Source organism: Columba livia, chromosome 3, assembly GCF_036013475.1.
Source record: "Columba livia isolate bColLiv1 breed racing homer chromosome 3, bColLiv1.pat.W.v2, whole genome shotgun sequence".
NCBI lineage: Eukaryota > Metazoa > Chordata > Aves > Columbiformes > Columbidae > Columba > Columba livia.
Genome location: NC_088604.1, coordinates 94701768 through 94728358, shown reverse-complemented (window position 1 = coordinate 94728358; position 26591 = coordinate 94701768). Strand labels below are relative to the sequence as shown.

Below are 26591 nucleotides of genomic sequence, written 5' to 3'. Positions count from 1 at the left end.
AAATAGCTTGAAAGGGCAGGAGGAGAAGGGAAATAAAAGAGAAAATTCTAAGCGATATGATGCAACAGAAATGAAATTATATTGTAACCGTTGCACTGTTTTCTCTAATGTTATCTCTTGCCTTGAATAAGAGGTAGAGTCTAATAAAAGTAGACAAAGCAGAAGTTCATAACTAGTAACAAAATCTGTCTCTGCCAGGGGAAGAAAGTATTATGAAAAAAACACATACTTTTTCCATTAGTCTTAACTGTTCTTCAGAGTTTATGCCATAGGAAATACACTTTTTGTACCTTATACGTTTCCTGAACATTTTTTGCTTATGCATGGTGCAATGAATAAAGGAAACATACAGTGGTGTATTAGAAAGCAGCCTGGGAAAATATATAAACCATTGTATTTGATAATTTAAACCCAATTCTGACTGGAGAAGCATAGCAAAAAATTGCTCTTCAAGTCCTTGAATGTTCCTCTGTAATGTATGGTACTGACAATTGTCAGGTGAAAATAAATAGTGCAAAACCTGATGTAAGGCAGTGTTTTTCTCACATGAATTCTTATTTTTTGAGCACTATCCACTTTGTACACTGAGATCATCAGTAAAATACCTTTATGAATTTCTAATTTCATCCAAACTGTGTATTTTACTCTTAATTAATTCTAAATAACGACTGAATTACTTCTGGTAGCATATTCTTTAGTTACTCCTCCCCACCAAAGCCAATACAAAGAAAATATGTGAAAACCAAACTTCATTCTAGACAGAAAATGAAATAATGGAAAAAAAGAGGCAAATATTTAGGGGGACCACCAAGATGGATTTACAGCCCTGTGTGTAACAACTGAATTCACCATAAACCTTGTTTGTGTCTAAGGCATAGGAAAATAATTTAGCTCTGAGAAAGCTATATGTGATTCACTCAAATTTGATGTCTTGTTGCTCATGTTTGGTTTTGTTACATCAGACCTAAGGAATCGTACAGGAGATTGTTCAGTTATTTGCACTAAAGTAATGAACGCTGGAATTTTTTGTCAAATGCATTGAATTTGTCTTACTGGAGGGAGCAAATGACGTGGATTGGTGTGTGTTGAAAGTTGTGGCCTAATGTGAGTGTAATACATTTGAATACGAGTGCAAGAATTATGCAGAAGAAATTAGGCCCTTGTTTTGTTTTGGTTTTGGCTGCTAGGTTTTTATGACATGATTTAAGAGATAATTTTGCATTCTGTTCAACTAATCTTTGTGGATGTTACCAGCCCCCTCCTTACTTGGTGACTGTGGAATTGGTCCCCTGATTAGAGGGTACTCCTGTGAACGTGCTGCATTGTGCACATTTTAGGAATACTGCAAAAATGCTGTCAGTAATGTGGATTACTGGTATTATTTCACCAATAAAATAGTACGTCTTCCTAAGAAAACATGATGTTGAATCCATGTCAGAGAAAGTAAGCAAGCTTTCATCTTTGCATAGTATCTTCCAACATGTGTGTTTTAATTAAATAGGGTTATTAGTTAGTCCTGCGGATAATCAGTTACGTGAGAAACAAGATCCGAATTTCCAAGATTAATGTATTTGTTGTGGGATGTTCTTTCTTCTGACACATTACTTATAGACGATGTAGAAAACATTATTTTCACTCCTTTTCATATATCAGAAGGCAGCTTCTCTCATTAGATCTTAGTACTTGATCTCATTCCAGGTAAAGGCTTAGTGGAAAATTAATGCATTGGTTTATGTTTAATGCTATCTGTATTAAAATAAATGCAGGCATATTGCAGTTAGCTCTAATATATAATGACTAGTGAGTAAACCTAAGAACAATGGTACCAGCAAGGTGATAGAAACCTTTGTTATCTTGCTTCCATTTGGGTTAACAGCAGGACTAAACCACTTGTCTTATTCAGTGACTTTTATTTAAAAATTAAGACATCAGAGTAAGGATCTATGAATTGAGAACTATGGATTTTAAAAAATTAGATTAATGTCATACTTAGATGAAGAAACAAGTTTCATGTCTCGTTGGTTGAGATGCCTAGTTTTTGCTCAGAAAATGTGAATTCTTTCCTAAAATCAACAGGTTTCTTTTGTGGAACTGCTTAGTTTATGACACTGATTCATACCTCAGTTTCTCTTTGTATAAAATAGCATTAGCAACAGTTAATTATGTTTTTAAAGAGCTTTAAGGCCTGTGGATAAAAAATGTCAGTGTGCACAGGGTGTTATCTGAGCCCCAAGTACTGGTCGAGGAAGACTAGCTTTTTTTTTGAGAAGAGTGCTGAGCTGTAGGCTGCCCTTACAGCAGAATTAGTTAACAGAATTATGCTTATTCTCAGGCAAATATCTTTCCCTTTTATTATGATTTCAGCATGCTGCTCCCCATGTTCACATGACTAATGGTAAGGCCTTGCCGGCCAGTGCAAGTGCCATTAAGACAAGCACCATTCCAGTGATCAAGAGACAGAGGCAAAATTGGCTTGATGCTTCAGATGATGGTTTCTTTATAGCTACAGAAGAGACCAGGTAAGAGAAAATAAATGTAAGCAGGGAACGAGACTTCACTGCGTACATGTCATTGATCCACTGTTTGAATAACAGGTTTTGCCATTATTGTTCAAGGTTGTATTACAGTAAAGCGCAATGTTACATCAAAACATACATCCAACTTGACGCCTCTTGCATACTAATGATATCAGTATTTCACTAATTGGACTTATTCAGTCAGAGCTACTTCTCTGTGGCAAAGATAAGAACTTTTTAATTGTTACTAATTGTAGCCCATGTACAATGAAGTTTAAGGCACCTCTGATCCCTCACCGAAATGTAAATGCATCCACATTGTATGTTATACTCTAAAATTTTTAGAATTAGAAAATATATAGTGCACAACAGAGAAATTTACAGCAGATAAGCATCTTTTCCAGGCTAGAAATTGATTTCCTTTAAAAGCAATTAAGATAATCGTATTTTCAGTCTTTCATTTACAGATTAATTGGTAAAATTTAATGAGCTTTTGCTTTTCCCAATAGAGCTCGATGTCACAGAAGAGTCACTAGTTTTCTGGAGGCTCCTCTGTTCTTTTCTTCCCCTGTTAAGTTCTGGCCATTCCCTGACTTAATTCAGACTAAGACAAGAAGTTACAGTCTATTTTTGTAAAATGTGGTTGCTGGGCCTGTTATTTAAAAAACATTAAAATATTGCTTAAGCAAGGGGATTATTACAGCAAGTAACATCAGACTGCTCAACACTTCTGCGATTATTTCATAAGCCTAGAAAAGCTGGTAGTTGAACAAAAACAAATAATAAAATGAAGAAAGAGAAAGAACGTAGGTAAATTTAGAGCTAACAGAGGAAAATGTGCATATTTAGTCCCATTTATGGTAGATTCAGCTAGGGAAGACAAAATACTAGTATGTGACAATTTGGTGGTTATTTCAAAGATCAATTAAATACAGCACTTCCTTTTTCTTTTGTATGAGTATTGAGACAATTCAGAGAGTGGTAGTAGGATGATGAGCTATTAGGCTTCTGCTATCTATCCCAGATTGATAGCATTCACTATTTTGACAGATGTTTGATGAAGAGGGCTCAGACTAATCCCTAGTGACTATACCCTCAAAGTGAGACTGGTAACCTTTCAAAGTTTTATAGAAAAGTGCCTGTCAGGGGATGAGATTAGTCCCACTCTGACAGTTCTTGTCTCTCCCCACTGATCTCAGAGGTAGCTCAGACAACTGGCCTAGACTAGATGTTTAGATTCCAGGTGATTGAACTATGGTGACCTGAATCCTGCTTTTGCAAAACACTCATCTGTGTCAGCCCTGCCTGTTCCCATCCTGGGACACCTCCCTCCCCACTCCCGTGGCTGTGGGCACCATACCCAGGCCAGGTGGCAAGGCAGAACTTGCCTTGGTGTCCCACTCCAGACTTCCAGTGGTGGTAAATGAGGGGCTTAGTCCTCAGGTAACATTTGAAGTCTCTTGGTATGGGGAACATAGTCCTTATTGACACTCGTTCAAACAGGGAAGGGCCTGAAGATGTTGTGCCTGAAGATGTCACAGTGGCCGGTGCTGAAGAAGCACAGCAGGGAACGCTTAAGGACTGGTGTGGGTTGAGCCCCCCAGTACCTGTCCCCAGTCTGACCAGAGCTAACCCTGTAGGTTCAGTGCTGGTACATATCCATGCACCTTCCTTCCGTGCTAGCAACACAGCAGGAGTAATAGCTTTTCACTCACATTAATCTTTAAACTGTAACCAGTGAGAGAAAGCAGCTTTTTATTTTTTGAAACTCTGTTTCACATGAGATCTGTCCCTTCTCTCTCACAAATATTTTCCTTTTTTTTTTTTTTTTCTTTTCCCCTCCCCCTGTCATCATCCCATCCCCATTAATTCCTTCCCTGCCTCAGGTGGTTTTCTCCTTTCCAACTCTTTCTTTTGATCCTGTCCACCTTTTCTCCAAGATCATTTAGAAGAGATGGTGTAGCTCATTTTCCTCTCAGCTCTTACTTGCCTCCAGCCTTTACAGCTTGAAGTGGAAAGCACTGCCTGGTTTCTGCTGCTAGGAATGCACTAATGCCCAAGAAAACAATTAAATGCTCTTTTCTTTAGTCCCTGACAGCCAGCCTGTCCTGTGATAGTTCATGGAGCTGAGCATGGCCATGACAGAGTTGAATGCAATATAATTGCAATGGGAGGAGATGTTTGTGAAAAAGTAGCAAACAATTTATCCGCTCCTGCCACAGAAAGAAAAAAAAAAAAAAAAACTGGTTGCCAGTTTGCAGCCTTTTAGGTGTTTAAATATGTTCTGAACACAGCTCGGAAATAATCATCCCGTATGAGTCAAGAAAACAAATCATTCTTTAGGGCATTTGGTTTGTGCTGCATCAGGATATAGTCTGTTTTATCATGTGTATTTGTTCATTAAAAATACATGTAAGACAGACACATATAGAATGGTTTGGGTTGGCAGAGACCTCCAAAGGTCATCTCTTCCATCCCCTCCACCATGACCAGGGATATGTTCAATTAGATCAGGTTGCTCAAAGCCCAGTCCAGCCTGGCCTTGAATCTCTCCACGGATAGGGCGTCTGCCACCTCTCTGGGCAACCCCATTTGATGTTTCACCACCATCATCATAAATAATTTCTTCCTTATATCTAGTCTAAATCTCCCCTCCTTTAGTTTAAAACCATCACCCCTTGTCCTATCACAACAGGCCCTGCTAAAAAGTCTGTCCCCATCTTTCTTGTAGGCCCCTTTTAAGTACTCAAAGGCACAATAATGTCTCCCCAGAGCCTTCCCTTTTCCAGGCTGAACAACCCCAACTCTCTCAGCCTGTCCTCCCAGCAGAGCTGTTCCAGCCCTCTGATCATCTTGGTGGCCTCCTCTGGCCCCTCTCCAACAGGCTGATGTCTTTCCTGTACTGAGGGCTCCAGAGCTGGACACAGGACTCCAGGTGAGGTGTCACCAGAGCAAATCAGAGAGGCAGAATCAACTCCCTCGACCTGCTGGTCACGCTGCTTTCAGTGCAGCCCAAGATACAATCGGCCTTCTGGGATGCAAGCGCACATTGCCGGCTAATGTCCAGCCTTTCGTCCGTCAGTATCCCCAAGTCTTCCCTGCAGGGCTGCTCTCAATCCCTTCATCCCCCAGCCTGTGTGGTTACCGGTGCTTGCCCCAACACATACTGATTATGAGAAACGTAAAAATATTTTTTAGTATGATTACAGCCTGCAAAAAGGAAATTATTTTTTTAGTATAATGTTTTGTTTACAACAGTCCATAATAATTTTAATTTTTCCATCCTGACACATTTTTGTTTGTGCAGTGAATTAAGGTTTAAGATGCATATTTCCATAAAATATCCAGTAGGGAGTCTAGAGGGTAAATTTTCTCAGACAGCTAAAAAAAATATACTACAATATTTGGTTGAGAACAAAAATGTAATATTGCTGCTAAACTAAATAAGGTGCCAGTGTATTTCATGCTAACCAAGCCAAAGATGCATAACACAAGCATTCCGAATCAATAGATAAGATGATTATATGTATTAATGCCTATAGCTCCATTTAAGAAGGTATTTAAATTACCATCCTTCCCCCTCTGAATTTAAACACCAGTCATATTTCTGTAAAGTTAAATATTGTATATCTGATTGCTCGCAGATTCCAGATATATCTAATGATGAACGAGTAGGGAGCTAAATATTTAGAGCAGTGAAAATAATTGTAGAAAAAGTTAGCATGAGCGTATATATCATCAAATCAAAATGGCTGGAGTTTACTTCTGAAGTTAAACACACTTTAGATGCTGATCTGCTCTTCAGAGTAGAACAGGAATGTACTTTAAATCCATCGTAATGTGCATCCTCATACATTTCAGATTTTTTTTTTTTAAGCTGTATCTATTTAAAAGCAGTTTCCTTGGCATAATTCCCATTTGCATTGCCCTCTCTCCAGGCCCAGCGGCCTCTGCACAGCTGGGCTGCACATTATCAGATGCTGAGCCACAGTTGTTAGGGCCCCTGGCCATTTTGGGGAAGAGACAGAGTGAGTTTGCATCTACCTACATAATAGTGCCGTGAATTAATCACCCATATGAATTTCTTGATTGATCTATACCTATATGGAGAGATCTCCCCTTCTTGAATACCTACCAGCATGCTCAGTGAATTTTGCCAAGGAATACAGAGGTCCCCAGTTTTGCTGTTTCGTCTGTGGTGACAGGCTGCACTCCCCATGCAAAAACCTTCCTTGTGCCTGTGTGAGTCCAGCTCACTTGGGATTTCCATAGCTCTGTTCAGTCACAGGCTCTAAGCAGGGATTAATCGAGGCCGGAAACCAGGTGACAGTTCAAGAACACTTACCCTCACATTACATCATAATTTTAGGTTGACCTTTGCTGGATTCAAAAATTTTGTATTTCGCTTTACTCTTACCCTTTTTGAATGAAAAAGGAATTCTCATTCCCTACTGTGAAATATCTTGCTCAAGATTTTATTCCAAAGTGCAAATCTGTTTATGCAATTCATTGAAAAATCATTCTTTAAAGAACCTTACATTTATCACTACTCACCAAGGGAGACTCCTTGCTGCTTTTTAATTTACTTAGATATTAACTGCTAGGATTCTCTTAGCACTAAGTACATGCTTTAGGATCAATCAAAAGTCTCATAACTAGAAAAGAACTTTATTCAGAATGTTGTACTAAATCACCTTTGCTATAAGGAAGCTTTTTGAGTTTTATTCCCCTTTCATTGACTTGCTGTAATGTGGATTCTTTTGTAGGCCCTCTTAGAGGTTAATGCAGAAAATTACTATATTGTGTGAAATTAAATTCTTTATACTGAATCACCATTCTGGGAGTTAAAAAATAATTGAAAAAATGGGATAGTTCATATTATGGTCTCCAGAAGTCTCATGAAAATCTAATATATCAGCTTAATATCTGTTGAGTTATGTAAGACATAACCATAATCTATGAATAAAATTATTAATATTGCTGTTGGATATAAAGGGAAATGTATCAATTTATTAAAACTTTTATGAGTTCTAGGTATGTAGTGTGCATACAGTTCCTATACACATACTCTGTCCATAAGAGAACACAAGTGCATGCTAATGATCATGCTTGTATAGGGACAGCTAAAACACTGTATGGAAAATGAATTTTTTTTTCAGCATTTGCATTATAAGGAATGTGTGGAAATGTTTGGCTGAATGGGTTATAGCAGCAGATTCCATATGCTTTCCCTTCATGGGTCAGAAAGCGTATTTGCATATAGAACTGCCGTTGAATGACTCGATGCTTGTTTCCTTTCAGTGCTGAAGCAGTTAGAAACCTTCTCACGGTAAGTGCAACTCCATTGGGAATGAGTTAACTGCAACTGCTAAAATTAGAACATGATCTTTAGCTGTTACCAGCAGACATTGCTTCCTTTTTGCCAATAAAATGATTTGAGAGGCATCCCTGTGGCAGAATTGTATAGGCAATTTTCCTATCTTGCACTTTATGTTCTCTCTCCAAAAGAAAAAGCATCCTTTGATTTGCTGAGGCGCTGTGTTAAGGGTATCACAATTGCTGTGATAATTACCTGATGGCACTCATTTTATTTCTGCATGTCTTGTGGCACACACAGAAAGCTCAAAAGCAAACTTGCATGTTGAGAAAGAAGAGAATGTGAGGCTGACAGCCGTCTTTGGCAAAATCCTGGGTCTTGCCTTGCTGGCAGCAGTCTGGTTCTCTTGCAGAAGTGGGGGAGAGCAATACTGGTGCTCACAGCCCTGCCAGCTCCTGCATATGCCACTGGCACTCTCTGCAGCGTAGCTTGCTCTGTGTAAACCCTAATCTGTACTTTTAAAAGCAAGCTGAAAACTCAGGTGAACCAAACCCTTCTAAGTATCACCAGTCTTGAGAGTTGTGAATGACCTGCCCTTGACCCTTCTCCCTCCCACATGTGTTTTATACGATGATTAGACATGGACAAGTTACCACTTGTGGCATGTTTACTGGGAGAAAAGGGAGAAGTGGAGGAGAAATATAGAGCACATAGCTGCAAGTCTAGATCAAAGTCAGAGTTGCAGCACTAACTGCTCTGCTCCTTCTTGCTATGCACACATATAGTTCACATGACAGAAATGTTCATAAGTATGTTTTAGGTATGTTTATTCTTTATTTTTTTTTTCAGTTGTCCTCAACTGTGCAAAAAAATTGTTCACCAAAACAAGTATTTTTAATATACACTCAGGGATGACCTCTGCTTTTCATAAAGATGAGGCAATTTGATTTGAATTAGGATCCTGGTTTTGAATTTCACCATACTTGGACCCAGAGCACAGTGCATTTCCAACTCTTACCTGCATGGCATTGTGGCCATTAGACCCCGACCCTGTAACCGGCTGCATGAAGACACCTGGCTGCACCCTGGGAGCACCAGCTGCAAGCCTGAGAATGTGATGCACCAGCTTCTACCCTCTCACCAAAAAATCAGCCTCTCAGGATGTGATTTTCTGGTTCCTTCTGCTGTATTATAATCACTTAGAATTATGTCGAATCCTCATTGATAGGATTGCAAATATCTTATTGATTGGCTGCAGCTGAGTATAGGTGAGCTGACAACCATTTCAATCACTGTGACAATAGTGTATATGGAGAACTTGGGGGGGAATTTGGGAAGGAACTGTGCTTACTGCAATTCATGAGTACTCCAGCTTGGCTGGCTACTGCTCAAAGATGTTACATAGTAATGAGAGTTAAAATCCATAGTCTAATAGTTCCCGTGAGCTATCATTTTGACCTTATTTAGTGCGGACTGTTCATGAATGATACGCATTGTTCACACTTCTTCCTTGACCTGTAGCTGAGGTGCTGTGATACAGAATTGCAACCAGCGATACGGAAACTAGAACATAATCTCTTGCCATTTATTTCTCATTGAGCAGCTTTCGTGGAACTACAGTTATATTCTTTCACATGACTACTACATGAATTTTTCCTCTGGCTCCTTTTACAGTACCTACTAAGTCAAGCTAACACTACTGTGATAATGCACAAGTTTGTTTCTAAAAGCAGGATCGTTCCATGAAGCTAAAATCAACTCATTTGAAGAATGTGATTTTTTTTTTTAACTTATAAAAGGAATAATATATACAAACACAGAAAATATGCACGTAACAAAACCCAAGGTTCAGTGTAAGTTGTGCCATTACTTAGAGCTGGTAGATTTGAAGACTATATGGTATTAAGAGTTTTGCTTTATCAGTCTTCTGAACAAATGAAATACAACCATTCTGGTTTGGAGTGATATATTAATCTTCTCACAGTTTAAGATGAGGTTTCAGTGGCATTGCAGTAAGCTACTCACCCTGTTTAAAGCTACATGGGAAGGGAGAAGTGTTGCAGTGGTTGGAGTGCTTACCTAGGGCTTGGGAAAATGTGATTCAGTTCCCTGCTCCCTCACAGACTTCCCGTGAGACCTCAAGCAGGTCTTTTGAGTCTGTATCTCCAAGCATTTTGATGCCAAATTCCTCGTATCAAAATTAACAAGATGCCTAAATACTTTCTTTGCCGAAGATTTGGAGGCAGTTGTCGATGTACCCTCTGTTAATTGCCTGGAGAATCAGACAAAGAGCACTTTCTTCTTTCACAGGTCTGTTGTACATAGAGCAATTCAGAAGCCTTACAGGGGATCTGCTTTTAGAGAAAGAAGATTTTATTACCTTTATTGGTAATAAAATCTCACGGAAATGCCACCCGTAGTAGTCTAGAAGCTACTGACTGAAACTGAGTGATGTGTTAGTTTCAGAGTTGTCTCCACTGATTAGCAGGTGAAAATTAATTAGCGCACAGCTTCAGTGATGAGCGCAGGGAGACTGAGGCTAAAAACAGATGGTTGGAAATGACCTACTTACTGCTGCCTGAGAAGTCACACCGTTGGATCTTGTAAAACGATCTTGTCTGATCCTACCCTGTTGTGAGCAGAAATTCAAATTTGTTGCCTCTCTATGGGGGCTTAGAAACTGAAGTATATTTTTGCACTTGCATCTTAGTAGGAGCTTGAATATGGTTAATTCACAGGACTCGGCTATAGAGACACATTTAGAGGTGTTACTCAACCACTTGCAGTCTTCTCTGCTCCCTTTGATGAAAGTCATTTTACATTCAGACAGTAGCTGCGCAAGTAGCCAGAGCATTTTACATTTGGGAAGGGAAACATAATTTCTGAAATGAGACTTTTTGCAAAATTTTATTGTCTTAGGAAACCTGGGGGGAGGGAAGAGAAGAACTTAAATGAAATACTGGGATAATAGTAAGTGCATTAAGGATTGTCTTAAACACAGATGTTGATGGAGAAGCTCCTGTATAAATACTTAACTTTTCCATAAATCTCATTTGCTTTGTTAGACCTTCCAGAGCCAATTCAGCAAAGCTCTTAAGTGCATGCCTGACTCCCACTGAATGCAGTCTGTCAGCTAAAGTACATCATGTAGTCAGTAAAATGCCTTAGATGTCAGATGTTAAATTGAAATCTCATACAATTCTTTTAACCTGTTTTCTTACGGTTCTTGACAAATTTTGAATTTCCTGCGGTATGGTTGGCCATTTCAAAAGGTTTTCCTTCAGGAGCTGTCTTTTGTGTTTGTGCAGAGGATTTGATGTAGCTGAACCCAATCCTCTTTACAGGATGTTTTCACTGAAAGTCTTGGGGCTTAGGTTTTTGTTAGCTTCCTGCTCAGTTTTTTCCTAAATCCATATCCCCATATCCCCAGTGGGAATGTGTCATCTTGTAAGATTTGGTTGTCTTTTATTGTGGGAGTTAAAACCAATTTGGTTTTGAACAAGAAGAAATTTTTCTATGAAGAAATATCTTTGTATGGGAAGCCAATTTCTCTTTTGAAGCCTTTGGAAACAGACAAAATAACAATAAAAATGCTAAATTGTCAGACCAGCAGAATCTTCTGCATATTCAAGTATCCAAGATAAAGACAAGATCAATTATACAATTGTTACCTATGGCAAGGCTAGAGTAACACTAGTTTAGGACTAAAATTAGCCTGGTCTCAACATTCCTATGCCTAAAGCACAGGGCTGTTGATGATTGTAATCCGCAAACACTGCCCAATATCAGTCTTCAAATATCTTTTTCCCATTTTACAATTTTTGTGCCATGTAAGCAATAGTAATTTTAGTATAAACTTGGCATAGGGATAATTATTTCATCCGAAGGCAGAGAAATACACAGCAATAATGTGCATGTAGATATAGCAACTAGGGAAGTCCTGTGGTGAACAAACTGTTGCTCAAGTTAAATGGCAAAGAAGATGGTAAAACTGTACAGTGGTGAACATGTTCAAAAATATGTCAGTGATCCTCACAGTCTTAAAATTCACACACAACTGCCCACTAACTTTCATTTATAAGTTGTTGCGTATTGGATTCTTCATTTAAATTACAGGGCTAATTCTGAGTTATATCTTGATGGATGTGTTTAATAATTTATTCTTATTGTATTCCCCTATTGTTTCTGGTTTGGTTTGGTTTTGGTTTTTGTGTTTTGGTGGGTTTTTTTATTGTTGTTGTTGGGTGGGGGTTTGTTTGTTTTGGGTTTTTTTGTGAGGTTTTTTGTGTTGGTTGGTTGTTTTTTTTAACTCATTAAGGTCTTTTAAATGCATGAACCTCTGGCATTAATGTAAATAAGGCTGTGGAAAAACAAATGTTATTTGGTCTCTTTTTGTGAATAAGCTTGCATAAGTAACTACCTAGGCATTTAAATGTAGAATACCGAAGAGAACATAATGACTGAGATTGTGAAAGCCAATCACAGAGATAACAGTTCTTGTCAAACATCTGAGGAGATGTTTGGCTGTTTGTTTTCCTTACTTGTGTTATGGATAGCAGCTCAAACATTTACTTGACAAAATACAATGAAAGCGTTGTTAGTGGAAAAAGCACAGATCCGCACGCTAAAATTCCTACATTGCCTCTGTTGTTTGATGATACCAGACAAGTAATTTAACCTCTGAGTAGCTCCACCTTTTTGTCTGTAAAAATGAATGATATTGATGTATACCTATTCTTAAGGATGCTGTACAGTTTTTAATTAAGCAGTCCAGCAAGCACTATGAGATACTGATATGAAAAGTGCTGACTGTAGGAGTGAAGAGCAGGATAAGCATCAGAAAATGAACTCTAACAGACCTTTGGTAACATGAATATTTATATATATATATATATATATATATATATATATACACACACACACAATATTTGAAATGAAGCTGGCCTTAGAAATTAGCATAAAATCATTCTGTGGCAAAGCTTTCTCTGTTGATGCCACAGTACAGATTTCTAATCCATATTCTGCATCCAAGTTTCTGTGTGTAGAGTAAGTGCTGTTTATGCAAGAGATCGATGGTGTGGAGCAGAGCCCCGGGGGAATGTTTTGTGAGGGAACTTTTGTTCTCCAGCTCTTTCTGGTAAAACTGATTAATTTTGGTTTTCAGCTGTTGCTTAATAGCAAGTAGCCAGACTGCCAACAAGCTCCTCCCAATATACTTTGTGTACCTGTATTATTCCAGGAAAAGTATATGCATAATTGATAAAGAGAAAAATATTGTCAATTTTTGAGCCTCAGATAATATTATAAGCAGTAATACAGCATCCAGGCTGAAAATCTCAGATGAAACCTACTTTGAAGTAATCAAACAAGGTAAGGAAAGAGAGAGGGAAAAAAGAAAGAGAGAGAAAGAAAAGATGAACTAATGGAAAGCCATACAAAAAAGTTTCTTATCCTAATAAATAAAATGCTGCGGTAGTTAAGATGGGGTGTTTGAAGTGTGTCAGAGTTGGAAAGAGCAACAGAAATAAATTATCTTCTCCCCTCCCCCACACCCCAGAGCATATAATGGAAAGTTTTCTGTTATCTTGGACTTAAATAACCATATTTAGTTAGCAAAATATTTTTGGAAGTTTTCAACACAGTATTTAATGTTGCTGGAGAAATGCCACTAAATACTTAGAGCCCAGTGCTTAGAACTTGTATATTCTGAACATTTTCATCATCTTAAAGACTGGGATAATGCTTGAATTTTGAATTAATATGGAAGATGTTGGGGAGTAGTTGCAAGCAACATTGTGTTCCACTCTTAGCCAGCTCTGATGCACATTCTCTCCAATTTCTTGCCGGTCTTAGGAAAAAAAAAATTAATGCTGCCATGTGGGTAATATTTTCATGCAATAACACGTGACATTTAATCAGTATAGAGAGTCGCCATCCTTCTGCAGGATAGCTAGATGCTAATAAAAATCCCTACTGGTAGAGGATAAAGTTACGTAGTGTAGGAGTTCACCCACACCCTGCTGATACAGTTAGGAAGAATAAAAGATTAGCTTTGAGTTCTTCTGGTGTTTGTGAGCTGTAGGAAGCTTTCTGGCTCCTTGGATTCCCAGGGTGCCTACATATTGACATACCTGCAGTGATCTTGTGTGTGCGTTCATGGGGAGGAGAGGTTAAGCAACTCTTTCTTTGGCAGAGCAGGCTTAATGCCTTGCAACCTCTCAAGTCGATGGTAACTAGAGAGAGGCTAATGAATTTCAGATAAGGTGCAGAGCAGCTGTCCCATAGCTCAGGTTACGCGTCTGTTGAAGCCTGAGCCACTGTTTTTTGTTTTTTTTTTAAGGAGTATGAATAATTTACTTTTTACCCATTCCACCGCTCTACCTTTGCTGGGACTTATTGGTTGTAATCTACTGTACAAAGCTGGACGCCGTGGTGAAGTGCCATGAATCCAAAGACAGACCTTTCTCCCTTCCTTTCATTGAGCTCTGTGGTGTCCATAAATCCTACCAGCTTGATCAAGGTTGTATTTTTTTCTCTAAACTGTGCCTACCACAAATCAGTCTGGTGGGGTCTTCACGCTGCTGGTTTCTGCAAGAAGTCAGCGTTACACTGACACTGGAGTGTAATCATTTCTGTCCTGGCCATCTGCAGCAGGTGACTTTGGTCTCTTGGTGGTACATACCAAGCTCACAGAGGAACTGGGAGGATAATTTAATTGCTGATTGTTAAGATTTAGATTCAGTCATCATATGTTGACTGCTGGAAGACAGCATTTCTTTAATTTCTTCTCTCTGAGCATCCTAAACCCCTTTAAAATATTAATGAAATATGCCATTTTCAGGGAAAATGAAAGCATGAAAAAAACCTGTTGAACGAGATGATTTTTCCAAAAGCCATGCCAGTTGTTTGCAGTAAAACTGGATATAAATAATTTCAATAATGGGTTAGGTTCTAGGCACTCTGAAAATGGCACAAAGAGATGGTTTCTGCTCTGAGGAGATTTTGATCCAAGTAGATTTTAAATCAGCAGCAGGTATAAATACACAGGTAGCTTATGCCATGCAAAAAATCAGATGTGACACAGTTATAGAAGTCTGTGCTTTAAACACTTGACCAGAATTTTTCCTCCCTGTAAATAAAACACTCAAAAACCCATTATTTATTTCTTCATATATATATACACACACACACACACATATACACATAGTATAAGCTGTTGTTCTGAAACACAAAACGTCAGAGAAACCCTCAAGGTGGTGCAATGCTTGAAAATACTATATTAAGCTGCTTAGGAAGATCTGACACTGTAATTTGTAACTGGTGTATCTGTAAATTATTGTTCACAGAGAACAGTTTTTCTCCATAAATATTTATACCAAATTGGAAGATAAACACCAGCAAAGGAAAACATTTCCTTGCTAGGAGGAGAAAAATAAGACAAGCTCTTAAAACATTTAAATGATGCTGGCATGTCTACAGCAGCACCTCTTTAATCTTATAAAGGTTGTGCCACTCTATCTGCCATCTGTATGGGTTTTATAATGCAACTAAGTGGCTCATGGCAACTGCTTTCTCGTAGTCCAATGCTTATTAAAATACTTCCAATTTGTTTTATAAATGAAAATTTCACAAAGGAGCTTAATTTTAAAAAGCGTATGAGCGTCAACCCACTTCTGCCTTCCAAATATATATCTCCTAGTTTCTGTCATTTTGAAATTAGATGAAAACTTTAATGGAATATGGGTAAGCTTTGGCTCAAAGTCCTGAGGGAAAAAAAACAAACTGTCTAAACCAGCAAGCCACATAGACAGTTAAATAAAATACTTCTCATTTCCACACAGGTAGAAATGTAGGAAGTGCTGGGAGTCATTCAGTCTCTTTGTAACCTGTCAGGTTTCCAAGGATCTGTGCCTACAGCTTCCTTTCAGTTAAATTCTCTTTCGGCAGACTCAGCATTGCCCACATTTCTGCCTTCCACTTTGTTTAAAAGCCTGTTCAAATTAATAGAAAGTCTATCAGCCTCCTAAGATAGTTCCCCACCTTGTAATTTAATCCACCGAATAGTTACAGTGTACCTCTGGATACAACAAGCCCTCAGAGAAATGAGTGATAATTAGGTCTAATAACCCCCAAGGAATGATAGTTATTTTTTAAGTAGTTGTTTTTCCTAACTGGGCTTGAGCTTGCACTGAAAATTTACATTGCACGAAACTTATATTGCCCTGGAGCAGCAGCAACTTCACTAATCTTTTGTGTGGAAGACTTTTTTCAGTTTAGTTTTTCTCTCTGAATGTCTCCATGGTTAGACTGGCTGCAGATTTCACAGACTGCAAAATCCTGCCTTGCTGTCATTAATGTGTAAAACTCCACCTCCTCCCAGGGTTCGACGTATTTTGTAAACCTGACACATTTTAGTTGCTATTTACAATTGCCAAGTTCTACCACAATACTTCACCCCAGTCTAGAGACTGGATGGAATTTTGGCTACAATTGTCCAGGGGATCAGTTCTCTTACGCCCACTTGCCGACCTGTGCATATCAACAATAAATGGGTAATAATAACATTTCCACAGTACTAGGTCTTTGTATATAAGGATGTTGCTTGAATCGCATCAGTCTAAGAAAGACTCGGGCAAAAAAATCAAACTAATTTTGGTAGACGATGAAACATAATACTATGCTTTTCAACTTAAAACTCTGCAGCCAGGTTTGTATTAGGTCCTTAATATCTTTTTAGTGGAAACAGCATCAAAAGCACTTCTGGACCTCGATATTTAAGAAGGGTTATGGGCATCTCAAAAGTGTTTGTGTGTTGGGGGCAATTCCTCTTCATAGGAAAATGCTGTTTTTTTCAAAATAAGGTTCGTCACCTGCTAAAATGTCAGTGGGCCTTTCATGCAATTAATTTTTCTCACAGTAAAAAGCTTCTGCCATAACTTGAATTTCTTTACTATTACTTTGGAAGCACTGTTAGTGTAGCTGAGTAGACCAAAGTTACTCTAGTCATCACAACTCTGAGTCTAATGCAGAGGAGGCGAGACAGATGCATAACAGTTTATATATAGAAGCAGTAACAGACATATTTACGTGATATAAAGAGAGCTAAAGCAAGTAATGCCTTTAATTCCTATTAGAAAAGGCTTGAAAAACACATTGTTGACTAACATCAGTGGAAGGTCATGTTTCTTTGTTTTATTCAAGTTTAAAAATTGCTGCTGTTTCAATGTATGGCATAATTAGAACAGGGAAGTTTTGAGTCAGCTTTTACAAATGACAAATTTTGATAGCAACTATCCTATTACTGAGAGATCTGGACATATCAGACTATATACCATTGTGCTTAAATTCACCAGGTGGTTAGTTACATGGAATTCACTTAGACCCTGAGGAGGGGTTGGTTCATTGAGATGATTTGCCTGATTAAATTTAGGCGTGGCATAAATACCCTATACAGCCTAACTATTGTTTCTACCCAGTAGGTTCTAGTCTGTGTATGAAACCTGCAAAGAGAAGCTAGACCTCAATAGTGTGTGGTATTGTGCACGTTTCCATATTTCCCTGAATAGGTGCCAAGGGTTGTATGTAGCTTTATCTGCAGTTACTAATTGAAGTTTCATGCAGCCATAAAGAATTTGTCTTATTCCTACATTAGCAGCAGTGCATCACATTTGACAAAAAAATGAGCACAGTGGGCTTTATATACCGATCACATGTTAAAAGTTTGATTCATTCTCATACCTTTGGTCTGAGGAGGGCTAGAAGTAGGATACAAAGGCTATAAAATACTTTTTAATTCGCATTTCAAATGAAGTCTGTAATGCATCATACTTCAAGCACTAGTTCAAAAGTCAAAGGAAAAATCGGGGGAAAATTGCAATTACTCTTTCATAACAACTGCAAAGGATGTTATCAATGCTACAGTTATTAAAGCCATTTATTGCCATCACCGAATAAAAGCTTTATGTAATTAAAACATATGGCTGGTATTAACTGAAAAAGGGACAGGAAATTGAACATTAAAGGTAAGTCTGCTCTTAATTCACTGTATTGTTGTGGGAGGGAGGAGAGTGTGTTGAAGTGCTCTGAGTGAAAGGGCCACCGGCAGCCTTATCTTTGAATTTCCTGTCTTTCATCAGCTTCTATTACAACCTGCACGTTAAAGTGTTAAGAAAGACTCTGAAGCATTACAGAACCTGATCAGTGCCTCTCGAAAAGCTTGACTGTATTTAGATGCTAAATTCTGTAGTGAAAAGAATCAGCTCCATCCACCCTTTGTATTTTTTGTCATAAAAAGAACAGTTTGGGCTTTTAGTGAAATGCTTGTTTTAAATATTACGTTTAATGAAGTCAGTGGAAATTTCCATTCTTGGAATTTTATTTCTGAAAGGCTACACCCCAGAGAACTAATTTCTAGAAGCATTTTCACTATCCTGTTTAAATAGAAGTGCTGGTTTGTCTTTTTAGAGTACGTGCGAGATAAGTACTTCTGTCAGTCTATATTGAGCTGCTTTTGCTTATACTACCTGAAGAGTAGACTCTTTTTTGGTTTACTTTATGTAATGTTGATGATGACTCCTTTTTTGTTCTGCCTTTTTTCATTCTAGTTTTGAACTAGTATTTGGTGAGAATAACTGCCTCTTTGGACTTTACTGTCCTTACACAATAATCACACATTGTAATCTCAAATACTTTCCTGTCCTTACATATAGTGATAGCTGCAAATTGCTTTCCTGAGTAGGAACTTCTTGGCAGTTTATGAAGTTGCCTTATTAAAAATTCAGAAGGGCAGACTTTTATCTAACACTTTTTAAACTGTGATATTCTCAAATGATTAATGACCACGTATTCAGTAAATAAATACAGAGTTTTGCAAAGAAATATGTCAAAAGGGATCCAGTTATCTAAGATTTTGCTGGAATCATCCCCGTTATTAATCAGTGTGGGTAACAGCTATTGTCTATTCATATGAATTTACAAAACCTATCTGTCTCATTATTTTAGAAATGCGTGCTTCTATCAGTCTCAGGTTACATTTCTATGATCTTACTATACTGGAAGGTATGCAATATCTTGTCAATCAGTGTAATATCTTCTTAGGCCTAATTTAAGACAACCATGTAAAGTAAGTTTGTGTCTCTGTGGGACTGTGTGAAAAGCCTAAACTTAACTTTCTGGCAATTCCTTTTCTTCTGTTCTGCTTATTGCTGAATGATGCTAAATCCTGATTTGGGATTCCAGGCCCTGAGACACTCGTGACATCCTTCTTTCAAGCATCTAAAATGACTAATTCTCTGAACCTTTTATATATATTAACCAAAATAGATGTATTTTTCAGGGTCCCTTTAGCCTCTAAAAGCACAGTATATTCTCCTGATTCTGGCTTTTTGTTTTGTCTTTGATTATGTTATCTTTTGTGGTCCTTACTTGACTGGAAGCTTATATTCCTGCAACTAAACCAGTAACTAAATATGTGTTTGAAATTTCATATGCACATTATTATTTTAGTATTCCATAGATTTTATTTTAAGCTGATGCTGTATTTTCTGTGTTACATGCCAACATTTTTCAGTTTCAGTGTTAACAACCCATTAAATGAAAGGGACAAATAACGTCTTGAGTTACCATCTCAAAGCCTTGATGCAGGTAGACACATCATCATGCTGTAGTTTGCAGTCAGGTCACATTTTCAACTTGAAAGTTTAAATTAGCCTGTTCTTATTTAGCGTTCGAGGCCCCACTTTCATTCATTTCCATAAGCTCAAAATCTCTGTAATTTATAAAACTGCAGAAATGAAAACTAGGCTTCTGGACTTGAGTGAATTCAGAAAAGAGGTAATTTTCCAGTAACGTCTAATATTCAGGACTGTGCCCATGAAGATGGTTCTTTACATACTCTGTGTGTGTCATTTCTGTGTTTTCTGATACTCTACCCTGGATACACTCAGCATTGTAGTTATTGATTTATAATAGTAGAGAGACAGAGCAGTTGGAACATAACAAAGCTTTTTGTTTCAGAATTAACTATCCTTGGATTTATAAGATTACAATATAAACAACATGGTTGCCTGTAGTCAATATGTTTGATCTATCATCTGAAAGTCTAAAATTACGGTGAATTTATAGCACCTGGAAGGCACTAGTACAAAAAGCCCAGAGATTTGTATCATGCGTTATCTGCAGAATTGATACAGCGCGATTAACAATTGCTCCCAGTCCATCACTTCTACAGACGTAACATGCTCACTTGAGTGCCAATGAGGTTCCTTCTTCTGTGGTCCTTCATGCCTGTACTGAGACATTCCCATGGAGGGGTTCCCCATTTGAGCATTCTGGCCCAAGACTTCATGTAATTGAACCTTGTTGTCCAAATATTGTCTTAACACCGACTCACTTTTCACTGAGCAATTGTCAGTTACTAGTCGGAGACAACTGTGAATCATCAGTTGGTGGACAGGGCTCACTCTTGTTGAGTCTAAGTCTCTTTTCCATGAACTAGCCTTCCTGCTCTGGTAAGAGTATTTGTTATATTTGTTATTGGCTCTTGAACAGTCTTCTGTTAAAGACTGAGATTTATTTCTTCTGTTGTTTCTCTCTTTCTTCCCCTCCTTTCCTCTTTCTCTCCATACAGAAAAATCCGTAAGAAGTTCACCAGATCACAGCTGAAGAGAGCTTCCAGAACACCTTGTTCTCCGATCATTGCCAAGACAAAGTTTCTCATGAACAATAGGCAGGCACAAACAGACCCAGGAGCCATCATGCACTGAAGACATAACAGCATCAGCACCATAATCATGTCAGAATCATGTTTAATTTGAATGCAGATACAACAGGACCTTCCACATCTTCGAGACAGAAACAATGTATGGACAGATTGTGGCTGGGTTCTGTGTTCTGGTCACGATCCAACAGCAGCCCTTGTTTTCCCTCATCTCTGCAGGGGCTACTTCTGGTTAACTGTGCAGGTCTATCCCAGATTATCCTGCTGTTCCCTCCGTTCCCAGTCATCGGCATTGGATGGTCAAGGAGGGACTGTTTGCACTGACCACACTGAAGGAGAATGGATGCAGAGTCCACCCACCACATTTGTCTATGCCTTCTAGTGGCTTGGTACAAAAATATGCAGCTTGCGAATCTATTGCAGTGTCCTTAAAGTGGGATTAAGCCTTGAGGGGCTTGCATTTTCAAAAAGAACTGCAGTCTTGGGATGTTCATATTTTTCAGTACTGGCTTGAGTCACTTTGGATTTGATTTTCTGAACTGCTGAGCATCCAGACCCTGAAATGTGGACAGGAGTTGTTTAGCAGTTCTGAAATTAGACTGAATTAAGAAGTGCCCATGATTAGTGTCCAGTTTTCAAAATGCTGGCCATATTAGCTTTGGTTAATATCCTGGAAAGTATGTGTGGCAGTGAACATCCAGCTGGACTAGTTGCATGTGTAGGAACTGGTCCCATTGTCTATATATTTGCAAGCATCTACCTATTTATTTGGGTATTTTTTGCATTTCTTGAAGCCTATTATAATAGTGAAAACCAGCAGAACACCATTCCCAGGAAAACATGAAGAAATAGAGTATTTTCAATTAGAAATTTCTCTCCACAAAGTAATTTCTACATTTTGATACATCTGGATAAAAAGATGTCTTGCAGAATGCTTTGAAGTTCATAATTGTAAGGCTACAGGTGGATACTTACCATGGAGAGATGATGTGCCTTTTGAAACTACTTGTAGGAAACTTGTCCCTGTGAAGGTGGGAATGGCAACAGAGGCAGGTCTTTTTTCTACTCAGGTACTTACAGGTGAACAATCTCTGCCCTGCTTTGAAATCAAAGGCAACAAATGTGTAGCACTGCTGTGTAAACCTAATTGGGATATGTGGATTCTGTGAGGCAAGTTGTGTGTCCTTCAATAGGTTGTGTTTCCATATGGCTTTTTAAGAGGTAATCAGACACTAAACGCGTCACAGTAGGCTGAGATGAGCTGCAAGACTTCTTTTTTCTATCTCTTTACTAGGTAGCTCTAACAGTACAGTATAGGTGTGAGGTTTTTCTCCAGCTGTGGATGTGCACTCAGCTCTGTGGTTGAAAAGACAGATGTAAGTGGTGTCTCATACCTCTGGGTGATTCCCAGAAAATCCTTTTCCCCCAATGCGCTGTATGGTTTCAGCCTGAAAGAGCATCTGTAATCTCAGCCTATAACTAGCCATGCTTTCCCTGTAGGATTTTGAGCTCTTGGAACAGTGATGCAGATGCTTCTTCAAAAAAGAAAGCACATTGACCTCCTGAAGGCACTTGCTGATCATCTGGAGTGATGGATCCAGGTCTTGTCCACTGTCTTTCACCAGCAAGAGAAGGATGAATATGAAGGAGAGGTTATGACATGAAGTGCTCCTAGTAGTACCCTGAGCACCCTGGTGAATGTTGCTGATTTGCACTCAGTTAGAGAAGACCTGGGATTCATCTGCTTACAGTTCTTTCTAGTAGCCGCTGCAGTGTGCAGCCCTAGAAGTCTTTCATAGCCACAGGATCTGTTTTTCCCTCACAGCAGGAGGGCTTTTTATCAGATAACTGAGCAGAGACAACCTATTCTTATTAGTAAGAATTGCCTTTATTAACTACGACATATGGAAACACCTTCTGTATAATAGCTTCCTCACCCGTTAAAATAAAGGAAACATGATTATTCAGCAATTTGGTTGACTGAAAGTATGAAAAACATTAAGAGAAAGAGCTTTGTCTCCCTCAGGCATCAGTGAAATCACACACAGCAGACTCATTTTCAAAGTGTCATTAGATGTAAGGTGGTGGATTTTTTTATCCTGCCTTATTATGCTTGTACTCAAATTGTTTCTTTTCTTGTCAGTGTGCAACAGTGTCTAGCCAGTATTTTGTAAAATCTGTGTGTTTCTGCTTTTGACAAAAGTATTAGTGTTCGTAATCGTCTGATGTGAAGTCATTTTTTTTTCCTTCTTTCCCTCTGAGGAGAGGGAGATGGGTAATGCAACTCCGTTACGCTGTCAGCTGCCTGATACTGTTCTCTTTTGCACCAAATAGCCAAGGTAAGGAAGAATCCTCCTTTGCAGCTTCAAGCTGACGTGCTTCATCTGGAGGCACTGGAAATAATGCTGTGCCCCTGCCTGGCAGAGTCGTTCCGCAGGTTGCAGTAGCTGGACCCTTGGGGTGGGTAAGACACAGAGGAGACTGCTGAAATAACTTCTGCTCTGTCTTTAAACTGTTTCGCATGCAGCTGCACAGAGACTTTCCCTCCCCTGAAATGCACAGTGCACAGAGAAACTGCACGCCACGTATCGCACGTTTGTCTTTACCTGCTCTCTCTCTCCATCTTACCTTTCCTGCAAGGTGGATACAGGATTTACCTGTGAATTTCAACCGAAAGCATTGACAGATTAGCTGAAGACACGTTCCTGCTGGGTTTGGGCATAAAAAAATATTTTTTTGTAGAAATTGTGACACTCCTTACCACAATATGATGCAGTTCCATGCTTTCTGTTGAGTTAAACATTTTTCCACTGGCTGTGAGCAAAGACGGCACACTCCTGTGGAAACTGGAACAGTATATCCACAGCAAATCATAGCTCAGTACTGTTTTTATCAAGCTTCCCAAGATAGTTATTTTAAAACTAGCTAGCATATATCAACTGTCAACAATGACACTGAGTATAAACATAAACCTGAGAAGCAAGGACAAGAAGTATGGATGTGAGCAAGAGAATCTAGGGAGCATCAGCACTGCGTTTGCAATATGATTTGTTTTCCAGTTAGCTAAAGAAGAAATTATCTGAAAACCTGCCTCTCCTCTTAACAAATATGGGGCTAGAAAATCACACAAAATATATAATCTTTTTGTGTCCAGCAGTCTCATATAAAAAGCAGGAAGATTGTTTTAATGTTTAAAATGTCTGTGTTGCCGATTTCAACTATATAGCTATTCTGCTCTCTTGAAATATTTTGTATATTGTTTTCAGATCATTTTTACAGGCCACTGTTTAGTGATGGAAGCTTTAGTTCTGTAGGATGGAACAATGAGGCTTTGAAATACTTGAGACTGCTTGAAATGTGTTGGTGACATGAAAACATCTTTTAAAACAGTGTTGTGATTAAGGGCAAATATAGCCTTCATTTCTGTAGTCCAAACCTTGCAGCTTGTTATGAAAATGTGGGTATTGAAACAGAAATGGATGACAAATAATCAGTAGAAATAGTGAAATGGAATCTGCACTTACAGAAGGTACACTTTTTATTAATCTAAATTAAGATTTTTTTTTAACAAATGTAATTTCAACACAGCTACTTTCCTAATTACGAAGTCTAAAATAAAATGGAATGGCTGCATTGTAGTTTCTGATATAGTCACAGCACAACATGCCACAGCCTTGCGCAGAGAACAATTACAGTCCTTCAGATATATTATATCGCGAAGTACGACATATTGGACACAGTGTCTTTATGTATGTATACTGCTGTGCTAATGGAAGTGTTAGAATCCTTTGTAAATTTCAGCAAAATAATATTCATTTTTATTTTGTCTTGAAGGTCCTTTATATAAACCTGTGTCTTCATAAGCCAGAGTGGGTGTCAAGAGATCTGAGTTTATATAACTGCACAGTGGAATTTTTTGGAGTAAGTCAGGACTTTTTTAATTCAAATGTTGCATGTTGAGGGAGGAAAACTAATTTTGGAATACATGGGTTTTGGATAAGAGTTTTAGGTTGTACTACATAGTGATCAGCAAATTTGCAGAAAGTGCTCCTGTTGCTCATAAAGATTTAACAGTTGGTATTGAATTACAGTATTGATTGGATAAAAAAGAGAAGCATTAAAGAGAAGTGGTTTTAAAATTCTGTTGTTTAGACTAAAAGTTGATTTCTCAAGGGAATGGTAAAACTGGGAAGCTCAATGTTGAGTGTTTAAGGATGTGGAGCACCTTAGAATGAAACAGTGCTATTTAATTTGCATTAAAGTGTCTTTGTGTACAAACTTTGTGACTCTTGGCCCTTTTTGCAGGAAACTAAATTTCTGCATTGACACTGTCATCCAGTTTTACATTAGACTATTGAAGAATCAAGACACTGAAAATTGATGAGCTGTTTAAACTACACTAGTGTTAAAGACACAAGTAGATGAAAGGATGAGGAAAGAAGACCCAAAAATCAGGGAGACAGAGACGAGGTATTGGTCACTGTATTGGAACACTAGAAAAATTCTTAGGATTGAACTGAATCCAGGCAAAAGGACTCATAGTCCACAAAAAAATACTGGAAGTTACAGTGCATTGCAGTCTCCAGTGCACTGGCCCATCTAAACTTTGCAGGTCAGCATTAGTGTCAAAAACCTTGTCTGTTCATTTGGTAGCACATGGAACTGGTGGCTTCTATGTGGATACGGAACGTAATCTGAATTGTCTTCCTTACTAACATTTGAAGTAATTTTCTCAAATAAATTGAACTTTTTTGCAGAGAAGCATAATCATACAAAGGGCTTCTGAACAGAAGTAATGGCTGCTACTTCACAGGTTTGTTCAAGGCAACTCTTTCCACCTCCTAATTTGCCCATCTCTCCTGGGGAAGGCAAGATTTATGTGGATCCGTGCTGCTTGGTCCACAGACTAACTTTTCTTTCAAGTGTGTGCATTAGAATGGATTATCTTCCCCCCCTGCCCCTGCCCTAAAGAGGCCTGTGCAGATTCCAGTTAACAAAACTCAAGTTTTTCTGTCCTGTTTGGAATTTTTTGGCAAGATGCATCACATTTCCTAATCCTTTTGGGTGAGGAGCATTGGTATCAAGGAGGTGGTAATCTCTAGACACATTCCTTTGCTGGGGGAACTGGGGAAGTGGTCAGCTCTTTAACCAGGCTTACAAGGAACCTCAGTCAAAAAGGAGGAGGTTAAAGATACTCAGCACTTTCAAAGTAAGACTATAAAGCCTTTCCTGTATCTGTTTGAACTATGTACTTGAGGGACCACTTTATTCTCAATACTTGAGTTGACTACAAAGGTATTGCTCACACATACAAACCCTCAGCAATGAAAGGACATGAACTTAGTGTTTTTCTTTCCTTTGCACTAGCAACCAGAAAAACAACAACAACAAAACAACGGAACAACAACAAAAAAAACACACAAAAAAAAAACCCCCAAGGCTGTGCTGTGTACTTGAAAGTAGAAGTGATTGGAGAGGACATTTTACTATGTTCTGTTTTGGTCCTTGGTATATGCAGAACTTTCATAAAACACTGTAAATGCAGAACATATTTTCTGTGTGACTGGTTTGATTGTTTCATACAATAGAAAACTAGCAGGCAAGTGACTACTACCGTTTCAATTTAATGTAAAAGCCCTACTTGGGCTTTAGGACCCTGTTTTATTAACAGCCACTTGTTCACTTGTTACCACTGTGGCAAGACCAAAGCTTCTTCAAATATGCATTATCTGTGTATACATTAAATGTGTGTTCCTTTACTGAAATTGAAATGAAAACTCTTTATTACTCATTTAAATTATGATAAAACCTAGGCTTCAGGACAAAGCATTGTCTCTCACCAATAATTTTTGAAATACACACTCAATGTCTGCTTTACATAACTAGGATGTTCCTTAAGCACTAGAATTGGCACAAGTGTTATGTGATGAGGACATTTGTTTTCAAGTGGCTTAACAAAGTCTTGTAAGGAACAAAATCTCCTTCGGGATGTAAATCTTAGTCTGTACTGCTTTGGGCAATAGAATGGGAGGAAAAGGAT

General features: G+C 38.4%; 1 protein-coding gene across 5 annotated transcripts in view; it reads left to right on the top strand.

The window, feature by feature from the left end:
• Nucleotides 1-24720, top strand: part of MTA3 (metastasis associated 1 family member 3) — a 133461-nt gene extending 108741 nt beyond the window's left edge. For 2 of the 5 annotated variants that reach the window (XM_065058322.1, XM_065058323.1), the window contains exons 18-19: nt 2365-2519; nt 20462-20793. In XM_065058322.1, the coding sequence (XP_064914394.1) occupies nt 2365-2519; nt 20462-20597 (291 nt within the window). In that variant the 3' untranslated portion in view covers nt 20598-20793. Of the gene's footprint in view, nt 1-2364; nt 2520-7817; nt 7846-20461 lie in introns of all 5 variants that reach the window. The other 3 variants (XM_065058321.1, XM_065058325.1, XM_065058324.1) reach the window with 3 other exon arrangements.
• Nucleotides 24721-26591: the final 1871 nt, after the last annotated feature.